General features: G+C 39.6%; 1 protein-coding gene across 1 annotated transcript in view; it reads left to right on the top strand.

The window, feature by feature from the left end:
* Positions 1-15,918, top strand: part of ZHX3 (zinc fingers and homeoboxes 3) — a 64,798-nt gene extending 48,880 nt beyond the window's left edge. Inside the window, exons 3-4 of the mRNA XM_060772228.2 lie at positions 10,035-12,946; positions 13,862-15,918. Of these exons, the coding sequence (XP_060628211.2) occupies positions 10,180-12,946; positions 13,862-13,872 (2,778 nt within the window). The 5' untranslated portion in view covers positions 10,035-10,179 and the 3' untranslated portion in view covers positions 13,873-15,918. The remainder of the gene's footprint in view (positions 1-10,034; positions 12,947-13,861) is intronic.
* The last annotated feature ends 3,391 nt before the right edge of the window (positions 15,919-19,309 follow it).

Below are 19,309 nucleotides of genomic sequence, written 5' to 3'. Positions count from 1 at the left end.
TTGGCGTCAGGACCCCTCACCCATCTGGTGGATACCAAAATTACTGGATGCTCAAGTTCCATTATATGCAATTTCTTTTATAAAATGGCAAACAATGTAAACAAGGGCTGGTGAGAGAAAGAGGTTCTGCAAAACGGCATTATGCTACCATAAGATATGACTGCATATTAGCTCAGTGCACTGTGTGTAGTAAAATCAAGGTTTGCTTTTTGGACACTTTTTCCAAATTATTTTCAAATTGATTGACTAAAATTGTGGATGGAGAACATGTGGATGCAGATTTGATTTGTTCTTACTCTTATTCTTATATCATTATTTTGTATTATAGTAAGTGTTTGTAGGATCCAGAGCTTATAACATACTGTTCTGGATTACCGCTCCCAAATTTTAGGAGCCATTGTCCAGAAATGGTAATTTCATTTTCCCCAAATTTATGAAATATTCAATTGACATGTTAGTTTGACTCCATTTGTTTCATATATATAGTTGAGCACCTATGGTCTTTCAGATGTAATTAATATAAACATCTGGAGCTGCAGTAAAATGACTTCTGGAAAGTCACACTTGTCTATCTTCACTGTATGTCTTGATATGGAGATGGGGAGAGCATAATATATTGGTCTGCCTCCACCAGCAAAATATCTTGGTCCATCTTAGTGGATAGCCTTTTGAACATGTGGGCTGGACAGATCCATTATACTACAACTCAGTCTGCATTGGAGAAAATATGAAAGTGGTAGTCCAACACGTGAAGAAGACACCAGGTTGAAGAAAGCACTGTTCAAGAAAATGCAGCCCACAGTGAACATGTGGCCTTGCAAGGGCTGTTTTTCTGCTGCTTAGAGCCTTCCTAAAGCCAATGGGGAATATTTTTGGCGCAAACAGACCCTCTCTCTCAATCTCAGTCTCAATCTCTCTTTCTCTCTCTCTCTCTCTACACACACACACACAGACAGAGAGAGAGAATGAGAATGGCTTTTGGATAACTTCCAAAAAAGGGGCCTTCTTTAAGCCTAAACTGGCCCAGAGTGAGCCACAAATATGGCAATACCCCCCCCCCCCCCACACACACACACACAAACATGTACCTAGATGGGTGTTAAGGTAACTTTGGTGGCAAAATAAATCAAAAAGTTTTGCAGGAGGTATGGCCCTCTAATGCAGTTCCTAGACTCTGGCATTTGTCCTTCCTGTAGTGATGAATGCCGATAATATTGCAGCCTTAACAGAAACTAAAGATGGGGTGTGTCTAATGTTTCTTTTCTTGAAGAGGAATATTCAATATTGTACATCTGATAGTTCTTTTAAATTTCTTATGGCAATGAAATTGAAGAGGCATGACTTACAATAGAAATAATAATTGTTCCATTGACCCTAAGAGGGTCAAACTGATCTTGAATTGAATGTAATTTGATCTAGACCGGATGTCCTCCTCCTTTGTTTGCAATGAACTGTAGCCCAAAAGTATAATTCTCTTAGCTCAACAAAATCCAAAGACTAAAGAAACCTCATTTTTTTACAGAAGTTTTTGGAAAGTTTTAATGCAGTGGAGACTGATTGTTAACTCCATTTCACCCAAACCTCTCAACTAAGGGTGAAAATAAAGATCAGTAAAATATAGATTAGATCTTATGAACAGCTCCCTGATAGCAGAAGAAGAAAAAATGAGAAAACATATTTGTGCTTTTATATGCAAGCCTTTATTTATACAACTTAGGCCACAATTTTCCCTCCACACTCACCTGTTTTTGTTTGGAACAGAATTAAGGCATCGGTCCTCTACCACCTGCTCATTGGGGAAAAATGTTAGTTTTGGAGACAAGATTATAATTAATCTGATTAGTGAAATAACCACACAAGGCTGGGTGAATGTTGATTGTCACTGCAAAGCAAATGCTAACAAGCTGCTTACAGGAAGTAGCATATGAAGCTGTTTGAATGTGAGTGTTCAAGGCACAGGAGCATTTACACTTCTTGCACATAGATGTAATGTTTTTGTCTCTCTCCTTTGAGTTCCTATCTTTTCTGTAGCAATACAGGATCACTTCATTGAGAGTAGTGAATAAGAACCTCAGTACTTATTTAAATGATCTCTGCTAACCTTTAGCCCTCTGGCAGTGCAGTGGATTAAACCACTGAGGTGCTGAACTTGCTGACTGAAAGATTGGTGGTTCGAATCTGGGGAGCAGGGTGAGCTCCCAATGTTAGGCCCAGCTTCTGCCAACCTAGCAATTCAAAAACATGCTAATGTGAGTAGATTAATAGGTAATGCCTTGGCAGGAAGGTAACAGTTCTCCATGCAGTCATACTGGCCACATGGCATTGGAGGTGTCTACAGACAACGCTGGCTCTTCAGCTTAGAAATGGAGATGAGCGCCACCTTCCGGAGTCGGACACAACTAGACTTAATGTCAGAGGAAACCTTTACCTTTACCTTTAGTTAAAATGAAAGTAACTTGTGTTCATTGGTTATATTTTAATCCTTGGATCTCATAGTTCATTAGTACTGGTGATGCAGAATAGCTTAATGTGTTGTTGTGTTACAGTGTTGTATGATATGAGATCAGGGTTGTTTGTACCCATACAAAAATGAGATCTGTAGTTACGGTTATTGTCTGTGTGGAGGAAATATTTTCAAAATGGCCCTCAATAATGTAAGGATAGGGTTGATTTGAAGGCTGTGATCTGTATATTTCTCCAGATACATTATAGCAACAATGTTCATAATTTGATGACAAGACTCATCAAAAAGTACATGTGTTTCTCTATCATTTCAGTACACAGATAGAGAAAATCAAGACTGCATGTTACTTTGAAACCAAGAATCCCAAACACAGGTCACATACAGATAAAATAAGGGAGCAAACTATAGTCTAACCTATTTCCCAACTTGCTAGATGTTTTGTGTGCCATTTCTGTTTTCTAGAGGATCTTTCAGTAAATGTGAACCTAGTCTAAGTAGTACAGCTTACCTAAGATTTCTTGGTTTCTTTGATCTTAAGACTCTTCACTAAGAAAATAATTAATGTTTATACAGATTGACCAATATCTATCACTATCATTCTTCAGTGTAGTGTGCAATGAAGTATTGCTATTTATGTTCATGTTTATGTATTAAAATGTTTAAGCTGTACATCCCCCTTTCTCCTGGCATCTTGTAAACGGTCTGGTTCACCCTCCAGATAAATTGGAAATGCCCCTTGAAACATATCTCTACAGCCTTTTGTAACTCAAAAGTTTGAGAGCAGAGAAATCAACATGAAACTCTCTTTTTGCTTGGATCGGTTTAAGGAACAGCAACTAGGCTTGATATACTTTTATTTATCCAGTAATTAAGGGTGTAATATAAAGTTGTGCCTATGAGCCAATCTTCATGAATTCCAGAGCCTGATTCCTATTGTTAGTTCCAATTGGAAGAGACACGCTGAATACTGGTAAATTGGTGAGTCAGCGGTTATGTAGATTGAGTACGTTCAATAAGTCTGCTGTTTTTGGGACAAACAAAAGGTTTTGATAAAGGTGTTTCAACTTCCAAAATGTGGGGAAAAGGTTAAGAAACCCCTTTTTGAATTTGCCAGACTAAAAATATATCACTTCTCCAGCCTTAGTTCAACTGCTTTTCGTTATATTTGAATGGATTAGTTTGCATCATCTAGAGATAGAGCTGCACTGTGTTGCAACTAAGGGCCTTTCCACACAGCCATATAATACAGAATATCAAGGCAGGAAATCCCACAACATCTGCTTTGAACTGGGTTATCTCAATCCACACTGCCACATATTCCAGTTCAAAGCAGATATTGTTAGATTTCCTGCCTTGATATTATGGGTTATATGGCTTTGTGGAAGAGACTAAGTAAAATATTTTTTTTCTATGGTGGCATCCAGACACTGAAACTCCCTCTCTAGCCTAGTCCCTGCACATAGACAACATGATTAGACCCAGTCTATTGCCTGGAATTTACAGAGAAAGCATGATTTATATGTTGTTTTTTAGTTCAATAATTTTAGCATCTGTTGCTGTTTTGTTTTTTTTGTTTTTTAATCGTTAACCACTGTTTGAGTTTGTGAATTGTTGTGGTTTGTATGTTTGTATTTAATTTGATCATAAGCTCTCTCATGAAGTTTTATAACAGGGAGTAAATATCTATCCCAGGCTATATTATGATTAATTCACAGGCATATAATGCCAGTTGAAAAGTGTGTAATCTCCCCATTCTTAATTTAATCCTATTTGTAATTTGTATCTTACCATAGTTTTTTGTATGTTTTAAGATGAAGAGGAATTGCTCATCCAAGGCATCTGCGCTATTTCATATGCACGTTTCAGTATAAGTAAATATAACTTCAAATGAGATGGCTTCTATGTTCATCATCATCATAGGCTATCACTCGCAGCCAAGTATGATTGCCTTCCAAGTGTAGAGTCTTAATGTTGCATCCATAAGTGACTGTAGATAGATACCTATTTTGTAACTGCATGTCCTTTTGCAGTGAGGACATCAATTTCCAGATGGATGGTGGTCCTGGCAAGGGTTGGTTTGATGTGCCTTCCTCTTAACACATTTCTCCCTTTCATCCTCTGTCTGTGCCTCTTCAAAATCCATAGCACTGTTGGTAACAGCTGACCTAGTTAGAACACTTGAGGACCAGGGCTTCCCAGTTCTCAATATCTATGTCACAGTTTTTAAGGTTAGCTTTAAATCCCATCTTTAAATCTCTTTTGCTGTCTACCAACATTCCATTTTCCATTCTTGAGTTTAGAGTAAAGTAACTTCTATGTTACCCCATCACTATGATAGGACAATGGAGATTCATGCTCATGTAGCCACTGGTACAGTCTGTGAATGGGAGCCAGCCAACCCTCAATCATATTGAGGAGTGCACTGAATTTGCCCTTTTGTGGTAGTTGTGCTTGCGATTATGATCCTCCTCTTCCTCCTAAGTCTTCATCTTCATCGATGATGATGATTATCAACACCACCATCTATTTCTCCCCAAAGGTTTAGACCCAAAGCAGCTCACATCTTAAAAAAACCAAACAATTTAAAGCATACAAGTATACACGCAGCACTCCCTAGTCCATACTTTTAAAATGTTGTGTTTTAAAAGCCTGTCTGAATAAAAAGATTTTAGCATGCTTCCAGCTTTTCTGGCTTTCATGGGAAAGAAATTCCAGAGTTTCAGGGTTTTTGAACATAAATGGACCATTTACAGTGTAGATTTGGTATTTAGTGGTTTGTGAGCTTGATTGATCTATCTTAGAAATCTATCCCTTAGGTGTACTACAGCCAGTTCTCCACATTTATGAGTTTGACTTTTGCAGATTTGATCTGTTAGTCCTCCAGGAGAAGTTGACTATGCTGGAAGACATCGAAATTAATAGAGATGTGTTCCATTAGGTTAAAAAAATAGCATTTTAATTATATTTTTCATTTTCATGGAGATCCTGAGTACCTGTTGTTGTTCATTCGTTCAGTCGTCTCCGACTCTTCGTGACCTCATGGACCAGCCTACGCCAGAGCTCCCTGTCGGCCGTTACCACCCCCAGCTCCTTCAAGGTCAGTCCAGTCACTTCAAGGATGCCATCCATCCATCTTGCCCTTGGTCGGCCCCTCTTCCTTTTGCCTTCCACTTTCCCCAGCATAATTGTCTTCTCTAGGCTTTCCTGTCTCCTCATGATGTGGCCAAAGTACTTCAACTTTGTCTCTAGTATCTTTCCCTCCAGTGAGCAGTCGGGCTTTATTTCCTGGAGGATGGACTGGTTGGATCTTCTCGCAGTCCAAGGCACTCTCAGCACTTTCCTCCAGCACCACAGCTCAAAAGCATCGATCTTCCTTCGCTCAGCCTTCCCTAAGGTCCAGCTCTCACATCCGTAGGTGACTACAGGGAATACCATGGCTTTGACTAGGCGGATCTTTGTTGCCAGTCTGATGTCTCTACTCTTCACTATTTTATCGAGACTGGACATTGCTCTCCTCCCAAGAAGTAAGCGTCTTCTGATTTCCTGGCTACAGTCTGCATCTGCAGTAATCTTTGCACCTAGAAATACAAAGTCTGTCATGGCCTCCACGGTTTCTCCCTCTATTTTCCAGTTGTCAATCATTCTTGTTGCCATAATCTTGGTTTTTTTGACGTTTAGCTGCAACCCAGCTTTTGCGCTTTCTTCTTTCACCTTGATTAGAAGGCTCCTCAGCTCCTCCTCGCTTTCGGCCATCAGAGTGGTGTCATCTGCATATCTGAGATTGTTAATGTTTCTTCCAGCAATTTTCACCCCAGCTTTGCATTCATCAAGCCCCGCACATCGCATGATGTGTTCTGCATACAAGTTAAAAAGGTTGGGTGAGAGTATGCAGCCTTGCCGTATGCCTTTCCCAATCTTGAACCAGTCTGTTGTTCCGTGGTCAGTTCTTACTGTTGCTACTTGGTCCTTGTACAGATTCCTCAGGAGAGAGACAAGGTGGCTTGGTATGCCCATCCCACCAAGAACTTGCCACAATTTATTATGATCCACACAGTCAAAGGCTTTAGAATAGTCAATGAAACAGAAGTAGATGTTTTTCTGAAACTCCCTGCCTTTCTCCATTATCCAGCGGATATTAGCAATCTGGTCTCTCGTTCCTCTGCCTTTTCTAAACCCAGCTTGAACATCTGGCAACTCTCGCTCCATGTATTGCTGGAGTCTTCCTTGCAGGATCTTGAGCATTACCTTACTGGCATGAGAAATAAGGGCCACTGTACGGAAGTTTGAGCAGTCTTTCGCATTTCCCTTTTTTGGTATGGGGATATAAGTTGATTTTTTCCAGTCTGATGGCCATTCTTGTGTTTTCCATATTTGCTGGCAAATGGCATGCATCACCTTGACAGCATCATCTTTTAAGATTTTAAACAGTTCAGCTGGGATCCCATCATCTCCTGCTGCCTTGTTGTTAGCAATGCTTCTTAAGGCCCATTCAACCTCACTTCTCAGGATGTCTGGTTCTAATTCATTCACCACACCGTCAAAGCTATCCTCGATATTGTTATCCTTTCTATACAGATCTTCTGTATAGTCTCGCCACCTTCTCTTGATCTCTTCAGCTTCTGTTAGGTCCCTGCCATCTTTGTTTCTTATCATACCAATTTTTGCCTGAAATTTACCTCCAATGTTTCTAATTTTGTGGAAGAGGTCTCTTGTCCTTCCTATTCTGTTGTCTTCTTCTCCTGAGTACCTAACCCCAGTGAATATGGAGGACTGACCATAGTTATAAGGAACTGATACTGTGTTCACTGAACTTAAAAATCTACACTATCTTAGAGTTTAGTTTAGCAGTAGTCACTTTGTTATGGCTTAGCAGCTTTACTTGCTAAGCACTGTTTGAGAGAACGTCACATTGCTAACCTTCTAATTGAGGCCATTCATGTTGTCCTGACCAAATGTTTTGCATTACCAGAACTACCTCATTAATTCCATGAAAACAAAGTACTTAACATCTAGTTAGTTGAAAAGTACTAGAGCACTCATGCACACAGTAGCAAGATTGTCATGACCTGTGTGTGCCCAGTGTGTATGTACATATATGTCTGCACACATACACACTCATATAGAGGTTGATCCAAATTTTAATTGAATTGTTTTGTTTTAACTATTTTGATCTAAAATCAAAAAGATTTTGATCTGTGCTTTCTAGGTCTTGTTCACAAGTTATGAAGTCACAAGATCATTTCTGCAAGTCAGGGGCATATCTAAAATATTTTAAGATGCAAGACTTTCAGAATGCTATCTCCAAATTCTCCTTGTGTAGTAGCATCCAGATTCATCCTACAGAACAGCTTAGAACAGCCAAAACAGAGAAAGATGTGTATTGCTGTGTTTTTTTCCCAAGGCATTGATTATGTCATTCTTCTAAATTCCTGCATAATTTGTGTTGTGTAATACTCTAATCTAAATTTGTTATTTTACCACTTGACTGTATTGCTGAACTGATCCCTGGGTAGGTTTTTTCAGGCTATATGGCCATGTTCTAGAGGCATTCTCTCCTGACGTTTCACCTGCATCTATGGCAAGCATCCCCAAAGGTTGTGAGGTCTGTTGGAACTAGGTAAATGGGTTTATATATCTGTGGAATGACCAGGGTAGGACAAAGAACTCTTGTCTGCTGGAGCTAGGTGTGAATGTTTCAACTGACCACCTTGATTAGCATTTGATGGCCTGGCAGTGCCTGGGGCAATCTTTTGTTGAGAGGTGATTAGATGTCCCTGATTGTTTTCCCTCTGTTGTTTTGCTGTTGTAATTTTAGAGTTTTTTAATACTGGTAGCCAGATTTTGTTCATTTTCATGGTTTCTTCCTTTCTGTTGAAAAACCTAAAACAACCCAGTTTTTAAAATCTTTGACCCCAAAATGACATGAGTTGAATTTTGTGTCCCAAAGTAACTCAGATGGGAGAAAGGACTTAAGGCATTGGTGGTACATGCTTTGCAAGCTGAAGAGTCCCAAGTTAAATTCCTGGAATCCTTTGATTGAAACATCCCCAGTGATGGGGCAAGAATAGAGAGGCTTTCTGCTTGAGTTTAGGGAATTGTTCACAGGTAAAGCAGACATAAGGAAAGCAGACATACCACTGTGCTATGTGGTAAATGAATAGAATAGAAGAACTAGTGGTCTATTGCAATAAAAGTCAGCTTCTTGAATTCATGCCCAAAGAATTCGGCCTGCATTTTAGAAATCATCTTAGGCTGTGCACTGAGAGCAAGTACTGTTGTTCTCAGGCTTGGTCCTCTTGCAGCTATGCAACCACACAAGCTGGTAATCAAAAACATCCTGTTAAGATTGCTCTGTTCAGAGTACACAACTCAAGTTGCAGATGCAAGTCTGTGCCAGGCTTCTGCGTGCGCTTATGTAACTGTTCCGGGGTGGGGGGGGGGGGGAATGTACAAACAGTCCCTTCGATTACATTTTGTCTGGTGTGTTGTCACTGTGCTTAAATTCAAGTTTATGCCAGAAGGCCAAGCAAATATTAACATTTTCTGAGAATAGGGTCAGGCCATTAAAGAATTCTGCTTCTTTTTTTAGTGCTTTAACTATATCAGAATTGAATTTTCCCTGCAGTTGATAGTTCTGTAAACAGTATAGTCATGATTACTTTTAATGGTTGAGATCAAGCTCTCATGGAAGTGCTAATGAGCTTAAGAAATGTTCAGTCAAGCCATAACTCTGATTTAGCAAATGCATGGTTAAGTCCTTAACATTCCTTGAACTCATGTTAAGTTCACACATTTAAATGCCTAGCCATTTGGGAGGTGCTTTGTAAGCACCTTGCTGAGAAAGGGGAGCAACACCAAAATGGGGAATTTTTTTAGTTGAACCTCATTTATCTTCAGTTAGAAGAAATTGAAGGAGGCAAGACAAAATGATGATAATCTTTGAAAACTTTTGAGACCGTCATCAATTGGAATAGAACCATTTTCTGCAATCAGCTGCCTTGCACATGTGTTGGGGTATAAACTATCCTCATCAGGGATAATTCGGCTTCTGGTCCAAAAAGACCTGGAAGTTTATATCTTCTTTACCCCAGTATGGAATTTCTGCAGCCTGGATAAGCAAAACAAATGTCCCGCCCCGTCCTATGTGTATCTATGTTCTCCACAAACCCTGGTGTATGTCTTATCCCTGGTCCACCAGTTTCTGCAGTTGTGTTTGTCTGTGACTTGTTTGACGTTGTCCTTGACAAACACTTGATGGTACAACAAGTTTTCGTGTAATTTTGCACATAGCCTCTTCTGTGTTTTCCATAACTTTGTGAGCTGGTGTAGGGTTCAGCTGTAAACTTCAGCCTGAATCTCCAGGTTTGAGGCATTGCTGAACCATGGAACAATGCTTGATGACTATAAGCAAATCTTCTAGAACTGAACAGTAAGCGCTATACAACACAGACTCTTACAGTGAAGGCCAACATTTTAAAGTTGTAACTGAACAGTAAAGGGCATGTGACTATGCTTCTGTACATGCAATACATAATACTTGCTAATATGTTGTCATTTTCTCTCTCCTCAGATTCAATGGCAAACTTAAGAGGTTGACCCATCTCTTGACGCACATTTTTCTGAGCATCATGGATTTGGTGGAATTTGACCTGCAAAATATTCTTAAAAAGTAAAATTTGTGTCATAAGCCTAGATCATCTTATGTGATCACAATAATGGCTAGCAAAAGGAAATCCACAACACCTTGTATGATACCGTCAAAAACTTTGGCCCTGCAGGAATCGGATTTGGCATCTGTTGAAGCTGGTCATGAAGAAACCCAACCATCTGTTGTTGTTGCCACTGTGCCTGTTAGTGACCCTGTTAATAGCAATCACAACAGTGGGACATTGTCTAATGGACATAATAGTATTCTAGAAGATGATACATACAGATGTATGTATTGCAGTTTTGGTTCTCAAGATGTCAACCAGTTTCTTGGTCACCTTGACTCTGAGCATATAGACTTTAGTAAAGATCCTTCCTTTGTGTGTGTGCAGTGCAGTTTTCTCGTAAAGACCCACAAAGAGCTTTTTTGCCACAATGTGGAGCATCATGCAGGCGAAACCAGCTTAATCTGGAATGTTGTAAAGCAAGGCAATCAGACAATTGTGGAGCAAACCACTGGAGTTGTCAACATCACCAGCAGTTCTCAAAACCCTCTAGGGGATCTTCCTGAGAATGGTCAAGACAGTCAAGCTGAAATTATCATTACCAAAACACCCATTATGAAGATAATGAAAACAAAACCAGAAGTGAAAAAAATCCATATGCTGAAAGAAAATCTGTCTATTAAACCAGCCAAGGATCTGGAAACAAAAAGTGGTGAACAGCCATCCAGCAATGAATCTGTGCCTGTCAGTCAGTCGACAACAAGTCCCATCAAATCAACACATGTTGTCAATGGTTCAGTAATGGGAAATGTCCCTGTTTTGCAGACAGGTATCACACAGTTTGTGCAACTGCCGCAGCAACCACCAATTCACCAGCAGCTCCCCACATCAAAATCCCTTCCCAAAGTTATGATTCCTCTGAGTAGCATCCCAACATACAATGCAGCAATGGATTCTAATAGTTTTCTGAAAAACTCTTTTCATAAATTTCCTTATCCTACTAAAGCAGAACTGTGTTATTTGACTGTTGTGACTAAGTATCCAGAAGAACAGCTGAAGATTTGGTTTACAGCTCAAAGATTGAAACAGGGTATCAGTTGGTCCCCTGAGGAAATAGAAGATGCACGGAAGAAAATGTTTAACACTGTGATTCAGTCTGTGCCTCAGTCCACCATTACAGTCTTGAATACACCTCTAGTTGCAAGTCCTGGTAACATTCAGCATCTCATTCAAGCCAGTTTGCCTGGCCATTCAGTTGGAAAACCGGAAGGAGCAAGCAGTGTGCTTGTCACCCAACCAGTAATAACTAATGGATTTCAAGGATCAACCTCATCTATTGCAATAGCAGCAACATCCATCCCAAAGACACAGACAGCTAAACTACCAACTGCTGTGTCAGTTTCTAGTACTGCATCAGCAGTGAAAGTAGTCGGCTCTTGCCCAAGTATATCTTCAGCATCAGTCTTTGATCCTTATGCGTATAAAAATAAGAAATCTTATGAACAGCTAACTACACTAAAAGACAGTTTCTATAGAAACCAGTTTCCTGGTCATTCTGAAGTTGAGAGGCTATCAAAACTCACTGGTCTTACTACAAGGCATGTCCGGAAATGGTTTAGCGATAGGAGATACCATTGTAGAAATATAAGAGGTGGCAAGGCTATGAATGTTGGAGAAAATGCAATAATCATAGATTCAGTACCTGAAATTACCTTCACATCTTCTCCCAGAACGACAGAGCTAATGTCTACATCAACAGGAACACCAGTTGTTCATCCTCCAACCCGTCGACAGTCATGGCATCAAACTCCTGACTTCTCCATTACAAAATATAAAGAAAGGGCTCCTGAACAGCTCAGAGCTTTAGAGAGCAGTTTTGCAGAGAATCACTTTCCTTCTGAGGAAGAAGTAGACCGTTTGAGGAGTGAGACCAAAATGACAAGGAGAGAAATTGACAGCTGGTTCTCAGAGCGACGGAAGAAACAAGTAATCAAAAAAACTGAGCAGGGAGTAGATAATGATGGTGAAGACGATTCTGTGGAAGAGGAAGACTCATCAGATGACTTGAGGGCTTTAAACGAAAATGGCGCCTTGGATGTAGCCAGCAGCTCTCGAATGCCAGGTGAACGCAAAGTGAGCCCTATAAAAATTAACCTTAAGAACTTTAAGGTGACTGAGTCAAATGGCAAAAGTGAGCTGCCAGGTTTGAATGCAGATGTTCCAAATGACAGCTCTCCTAGCAAGCTACCTGCTTCCCAAAAACCCAAGCTAGGCTTTAAAAAGACCGCTGAGCAGAGGCATTTGCTTAAACAGCTCTTTCTGCAGACACAGAGACCTACCTATGCACAGTATGACCAAATATGTTCTCAGACAGGTCTTCCAAGGACTGAGGTGATTCGCTGGTTTGGGGATAGTCGCTATGGCTTAAAAAATGGAAATTTGAAGTGGTATGAGAACTACAAGAATGGTATCTTCCCAAAAGGTCTAGCAACCTCCAGTGAGACTGGCAGGGAGATCCTTCAGGATTATTTCCAAAAGAACAAGGTGCATTATGAGGATGATCTCCCAGGTCTATGTGAAAGAACTCAAATGACCAGTGATCAGGTCAAGCTGTGGTTTGCTGAAAGGCTTGATGAAGAAAGCAAGGCAACTTCAGACCCAGGCAGTGAAGATCAGTCCTCAAGCACTGGTGAACCAGCCAGCATTCAAAAAGGGACATTTGATACTTTTTCGGAAGTTTCTGAGAACAGTGAATCCTGGGAGCCTGGAGGTCAAGAAGGCAGCTCAGAGCTTGGTGATACAGATAGTCATCAATCAGCAGTTCATTTGGGTAAATAATTTCATATCTTTTACAACTGGTTCAGCTAGCCTTCCTAAAGGGGACGAATATGGTCCAATTTGAGGAGGAGGAATCTTTAATCCAATTAGGCAAGGGAGCTTTGTGCAAAATAGTTTTAATACGAGCAGAAGGTGTATATTGAATCTAATTGCTTTATTATACTTTTTTTCTTCATAGTCCATTGAGGTTTATTCTTGTAGAGACTTTTTGGAGTTAATGCAATAGCTGAAATTATTTTTATTCTTTTATATACATCTGTATTTATATTTTATAGTCATTATTATTTAATAACTTAGCATTATGATGTTATAGTTAACAAGAGTTGGGGTTTTTGTTAGATGGGAGGGATATATAAATGCAGTTAAGGTTATGTTCAAAGGCTGTTTGATCCTAGATGACAGTCAATGTATACCAGCATCTTACAGAGTCATAATAAAAGTATTCTGCTGCAAAAAATAAAAAGGAAGAATAAATATGAGGATACAGTTATGTACGTCTATGTTTTATCTTAAAAGTAGGCCAATACTAAAGAGATTGAACTGAAAACTTCATGAAAATAGTTAATGTTGAGAAATTTGAAGGAAATGATATCAGTACCCTGACATAAGAGCTTAGGAGGAAAGTTCCAAGCATTAGGGATGGCTAAGTAGGAGTAAAGAGCTGAAATGAAGTCTATAAAATGAGATAATGTCAGAAACGTAGTTGGGACATCAGTAACGACAGAAACATCTTAACAACTTGCCTGTTGTCAGGCACATATTTTAAAGCATGACTCTTCTTCATAAGCTCCCGCTTCCATCTGAGAGCAGCTGAGGTCATGGTGACTTTGTTCAGTTTTCTCTTGGCCTTTTTGCTGGCTAATTCTTCTGTAAAACATATTGTGATGTTCATGTGTGTTGCTTTCAGAAACAGAATGAACCAGCAGTATTGCCTCCCTTGAAGGATCTGTTGTCAGCTTTGTGAAGACTCTGCAGCTGTGGGACTTGGCCTGCATCTCCACTGAAGGTCACAAGGAAACACTGCCATATTATGCCAAGAGCATCTTTTTGTAAAGCACATGGAGAATTAGTGGTGGAGGGGAAGAGATCGAGCAAGACGGAAGGATTTGTGAGCGGTCTGTTTCCAAACCTAGCACGGGGAGCAAGAATGAGGCCCAATGTAGGAAAGACTTCTTCTCTTCTCTAGACTGTGCCTCTCCATTTTGTTTCCCATTGGAAAACTTATTTCAAGTTTTGTATGCATATGGAATCCGCTTCTTCATATTGCCAATCGGCCTGCTGGTAGGATCATGAACACTGGGCATTGTTTCAAAACATTTTTGTTTCATAGAAATGGGACTATCATTGGCATAATATATTTTGAAATATTTCCTTGTTTGTTCTCTAAAGGCTCAGCTGCTATATGTCTTCTTCCTTGCACTTGAATGTAGGTTGCAATATGTCCGACATGCCTAGGGGTATGTATTACTGAATGCGGTAGGTGTTACTTCTGAATAGACACTGTTGGCATGCACTACTGGTACATGGAGAAGTGGGATATGGATGGGCATAGGATAAATTGTCAGATATAAGTCTGATGAGCAATATTTCCAGTTTCTTGCACAAAGCCAGGAAAGAATATGAGCAGCTGTCCCTCATTGGGCTTTAATTTGGTGTATAGCTGCTGCTGGGACAGAAATCTGGGAAGAAAACCCCAAAGATGTCCTGTTATCATTCATTTTTGAATTTAGATTATGATACTGTGAGACTTTCCTAGTTCAAAAATATGTGTTAATCTCCAAGACAAGGGTGTTGGTGTGGTGTTGGTTACATTGTAAGTCACTTCTCAAAACAATTGTGTTATTTGTATTGTGGGATAAAGAGAACATTTAATCTCTCAAACGGTGGTTGGAAAGACATTTCACTGATACTTTAATCCCATCATAGCAAATGGAAAATGGTTCAGTTTTTAGCGATAAGCAACCATTTTACCGATTGAGCTTCAGATTATTGGGTTGTTGTAGGTTTTTCAGGCTATATGGCCATGTTCTAGAAGCATTCTCTCCTGACATTTTGCCTGCATCTATGGCAAGCATCCTGCCATAGATGCAGGGGAAATGTCAGGAGAGAATGCTTCTAGAACATGGCCATATAGCCCGAAAAACCTACAACAACCCAGTGATTCCAGCCATGAAAGCCTTCGACAATACATCTTCAGATTCTTGCTGTTTCTTAGAACATCCTGCAGGATCTATTCCAAAGATGGAGCTAAATATCAACCCACCTTCTGTGCTCATACTTAAGATTATTATCCTATTTTTGTTATATAAAGGTGGTTTTTATAACCCCTTTGATGACAAACTGAAAGACATGCTAGTTTCCATCTAAATTAGCTCTAGAGCATTGGTTCTCAATCTGTGGGTTCCCAGGTGTTTTGACCTACAACTCCCAGAAATCCCAGTCAGTTTACCAGCTGTTAGGATTTCTGGGAGTTGAAGGCCAAAAACATCTGGGGACCCCAGGTTGAGAACCACTGCTCTAGAGCTTTCTGGATGTTCTTCTCAAGTCTCTTATTTTTAGGGTTGTGTGTAACATAAATCCACAAATATGAATCTGGCACCTGCAGTTTGTGAGTCTTTTCTCAGAGGAGACTCATGAGCTTTACACTGTGAGTTGTTTGCACTTAAGTGGAAAAGAATTCTGTCTGGCTTGCACAGCTTGAAACATCTAAACCTGCTCTTCAGATTGAGAGAGATATTCCAGCAACTGAAGGTGCTTGTGACCTGCGCTTTTAGAAACACTTATCTTGCAAGTTCTCTCTTGAGATTGCTGCTACAAACAGAAACCAATGAAGGCTTGCAAATGGTCATTGCTTGGGAAAGCTATCTTTTTGAAGTATTATTCCAGAAATGTCCAACAAATGACAGTACTCACTGGGGATACGTTCTGGGAGATGCAGTGCAAATAAAGTAACTTCCACCCCAAGTTCTGCCTATGGTGTACTATGCTGTGACCCAGTGACTGTTAATGTTAGGAGGTTCAACTCAAAGATTAAACAGCCATGCCTTCAGAGGATAAATGTGGGTAAGTCATGTGAGGTCCAGTCTCCCCATGAATTTGAGGGGCTGTTTCTGTTGGATGGATGAGAAGTGAGAATTCTACAAAAAGTGTGGCTTCCATCACATCAATGGAATGCTATGCCATTGCTGTTTTACGTATTTACATGCATACAGGTTTTGATTTAAATATACACATCTACAGTACAACATTAGCAGATATTTTATGCATAGCACCTATGTTATACATTCATGGATTAGTTTATAATTGAAAAGCTTTTCATCTCTTTGAAGAAAATATGTTTCTTATGCATGCTTAAGAAGACTGTCAGCAAATTTGAAATGGCTATCTTGAGGTTTAGCCTAGGATAGCAGTGTGAATTACTTAAATCTTCAATATCATTAATATCAGAAAGTAAGGCCCACTCAAGGTTCAATTCCTGCAATGTGGTTAGTTTGTTGGAGGGAAATGACCGAGTCCTGTGACATACCAGGCATCTGAGGAAATGTATTATATATCTCATGAAAGCTTGTATTATTATAAGTGTGTTAGTCTTAAAAATGCCACACAACCTGTTGAAAATTACATGTCATCATGTTTGAGATCAGAGTGATCAACTGTAGGAGGAGATTTAGGTTTGAAATTGGGTAGATGGATTGCAATCCTTGAGTTGGTTGGCAGGGCCGTTTAATCCTATCACAACTGAGAAGGAAAAGAACACAGACCAATGTGTTGGAGTCTGAATTTGGAAATCATAATAAAATAGATAATAGTCTTAAATAGGCAGAATAACTCTGTTGTCTTCAACATCCAAACACCGTATATTAATTCTGCTTCTAAGAAAGTATAGATACCAAAAATGTGACCAATTCATTTGGCGGTGTGTTCAAGTAATGTAAGTCAATTGAATGCCTAAATTCTATTGACTGCTGCTGCGTCAGTTCTGAACCAACAACTATGGTGCATATAAATTTCATTGGAGATGCACCTGCATGTGTGCAGTCTTCTCCCATCTCAATCATTCTCCCTTCACTTCTAGGAAGGAGGGATCTTGTTTTGTGCAAAAGCTGCCATGGAAGTAAAGAGCTATCTCTTGAGCTGATCAGGAGTTGTTCAGAAGCTTTAGGCTCATTGCAGTAAATGCATTTGAGGACTTGTTGTTCTACTAGTCATAAGTCTGCAACAGTACATGCACCTCTTCACTTCCTGTGCCTAATTGAAATGCTTATAGTACTTTAATTAGACTTTGAATGTGACACTTTTTGTTTAAAGCAGGCATTATCCTATCTAGAAAATTGCACAGCTTTTGAAACAAAACAACACTGTAAATATGCAGTTGAAGGAAAGATCATTTTTCATTTTGGTGGTTTCACAGAAGCCTTTATTGTCACAGGAAGTATTACCACAATTTGCACAGGTCAAATAAGAAAATCAAGCTTTGAATCAAGGAGTGGATTTGCACAGTGGCAGCAACTCATATTTGGCATGTAAAGGGTTCAGTATTTGCATCTCATGATAAGATAGGAAAAACATTTTGCCTTGGATCCTATAGAGCTGCTAACAGCCACCTTAGCACAGAACATCCTCAACTAGATTGTTCAGTGGTGGTCTAAAGCAGCTTTCCGGTTTTAAGTAGCTTAACAAATCTAGTCAGCCCTTGTTTGGAGAGTCAGTTATGCTTCCCTATTCCCTTCAGGTTAATGGTGTTATACCTTGATACATGGTGCTAAATCCCCACTGGACTCTACATTAAAGCTGGAAAAATAAATACTTTTGAGAATCAGAGGTAAAACATCTTGTCAGGATATTGGAACACTGGTTTGAAATACAACTTGGTTAGTTTTAGGCTCTGTAACATTGCAGGTGGATAGACAAAGCACTTAGAGAAAGGTTTACTGGGGCACCAAGGGTATCTTATTTATAAGCTGCTATTTTTTTTAAAAAAAAAATCTTGAAATATTTACCCAATTCTTCAAACTGCATTATATGCCCCATATTTCAGGATACGAGGGAAAATATTAGAGTAAGAATTGTAAGCTTGCATTACTATGTTTTCAGTATATTTGTATATTTATCAGCTTGCATGACATTTTTTAGGGAAGCCAGCATAGTTTAGTGGTTTGACTGTTGAGCTTGGATATCAGGAGTTTAGGGTTTGAATCCCCACTTGGCCATCAGAACCCAATGGGTAACCTTGGAGAAGTTATACTCCCTCCGTCTACATATTTCCTTTGAATAAATAATGCCAAGTAAAACCCTATTTTAGCTAAACCATATCATTGCTGTCACTAAGAACTCAAAGGTGCACAATTACATTTGTACCCATCTTCCTTGCAGGAATTGGAGCGGTTTATATATGTTGTCTTCCTTTCAATTATATGCCAAAAACATTGTTTTGTTCACACTTCTGACCAATGAGCTTGATTTGGAATTTGTCTCCTAAATCCAATGTCAGCATTCCATCCACTACACCAGCTTCCCCATCATAGTGTCCTCCAGAAGTCTTGCCCTGCAATTCTCATAGTGATGAACTACTTGCTGTGCTGATTTGGTCTCATGGGAGTTTTAGGCAAACACATCTTAGGGGCACCATGTTGGTGACAACTGCAGGTGCATCACACTAGCTCTGATTCACAAGTGCCAGCACTCTATTGACTATAAATTAATATAAAATACAGTAATATAACCCAGTAATATAAAATAGTTTAAATTATGTACCAGTTGGGAGGCAGGCTCGTTGGAAGTCCAGAGGATTATGGTTAGTGCACGTGTGTGTGTGTGTGTGTATGTATGTGTGTGTGTGTGTGTGAGAGAGAGAGAGAGGGAACATGAACAAGAACAAGGGCTTGCTTACTGGCCTGCAAAGCATTCACGAAGCTATTTGATCGGGTAATGCTCACAGGCTACTTTGATATGGCAATGACCCTCCATATGGCTGTCTGATCAAATACATTTTAATGAGGTGGCACAGCTTCATAGCAAGTGCCATTAAGGGCTGTATCTGAATCTGGAGTTGTTGATGCAAGACACAGCATACACACACATACAGAGCTTGGAGTTGTGTCAAAATTTAAAACTTTAACCTCTTCCTAAAGTGCTTCCATTTTCTAAATAGATTTGCTGCAAATGAAGTATGTGAAAATGGGGAATTCTGAACTAGAATGCAAAATGTTAATGGATCAGAAGTGGTGTTTGGAGTGTGTTCAGCTGCAAGCACACAGCGTCTTCATGTGGTATTTATTAGTCATACTTGAAATGTTAAGTTTCATCTGTTTCTATTTCCCAGCTAATCTTGTTTTGTTTTGTTTGTTTTTTTGAA

Source organism: Anolis sagrei, chromosome 4 (assembly GCF_037176765.1).
Source record: "Anolis sagrei isolate rAnoSag1 chromosome 4, rAnoSag1.mat, whole genome shotgun sequence".
Lineage (NCBI taxonomy): Eukaryota > Metazoa > Chordata > Lepidosauria > Squamata > Dactyloidae > Anolis > Anolis sagrei.
This window is presented reverse-complemented; position numbering and strand designations above follow the sequence as displayed.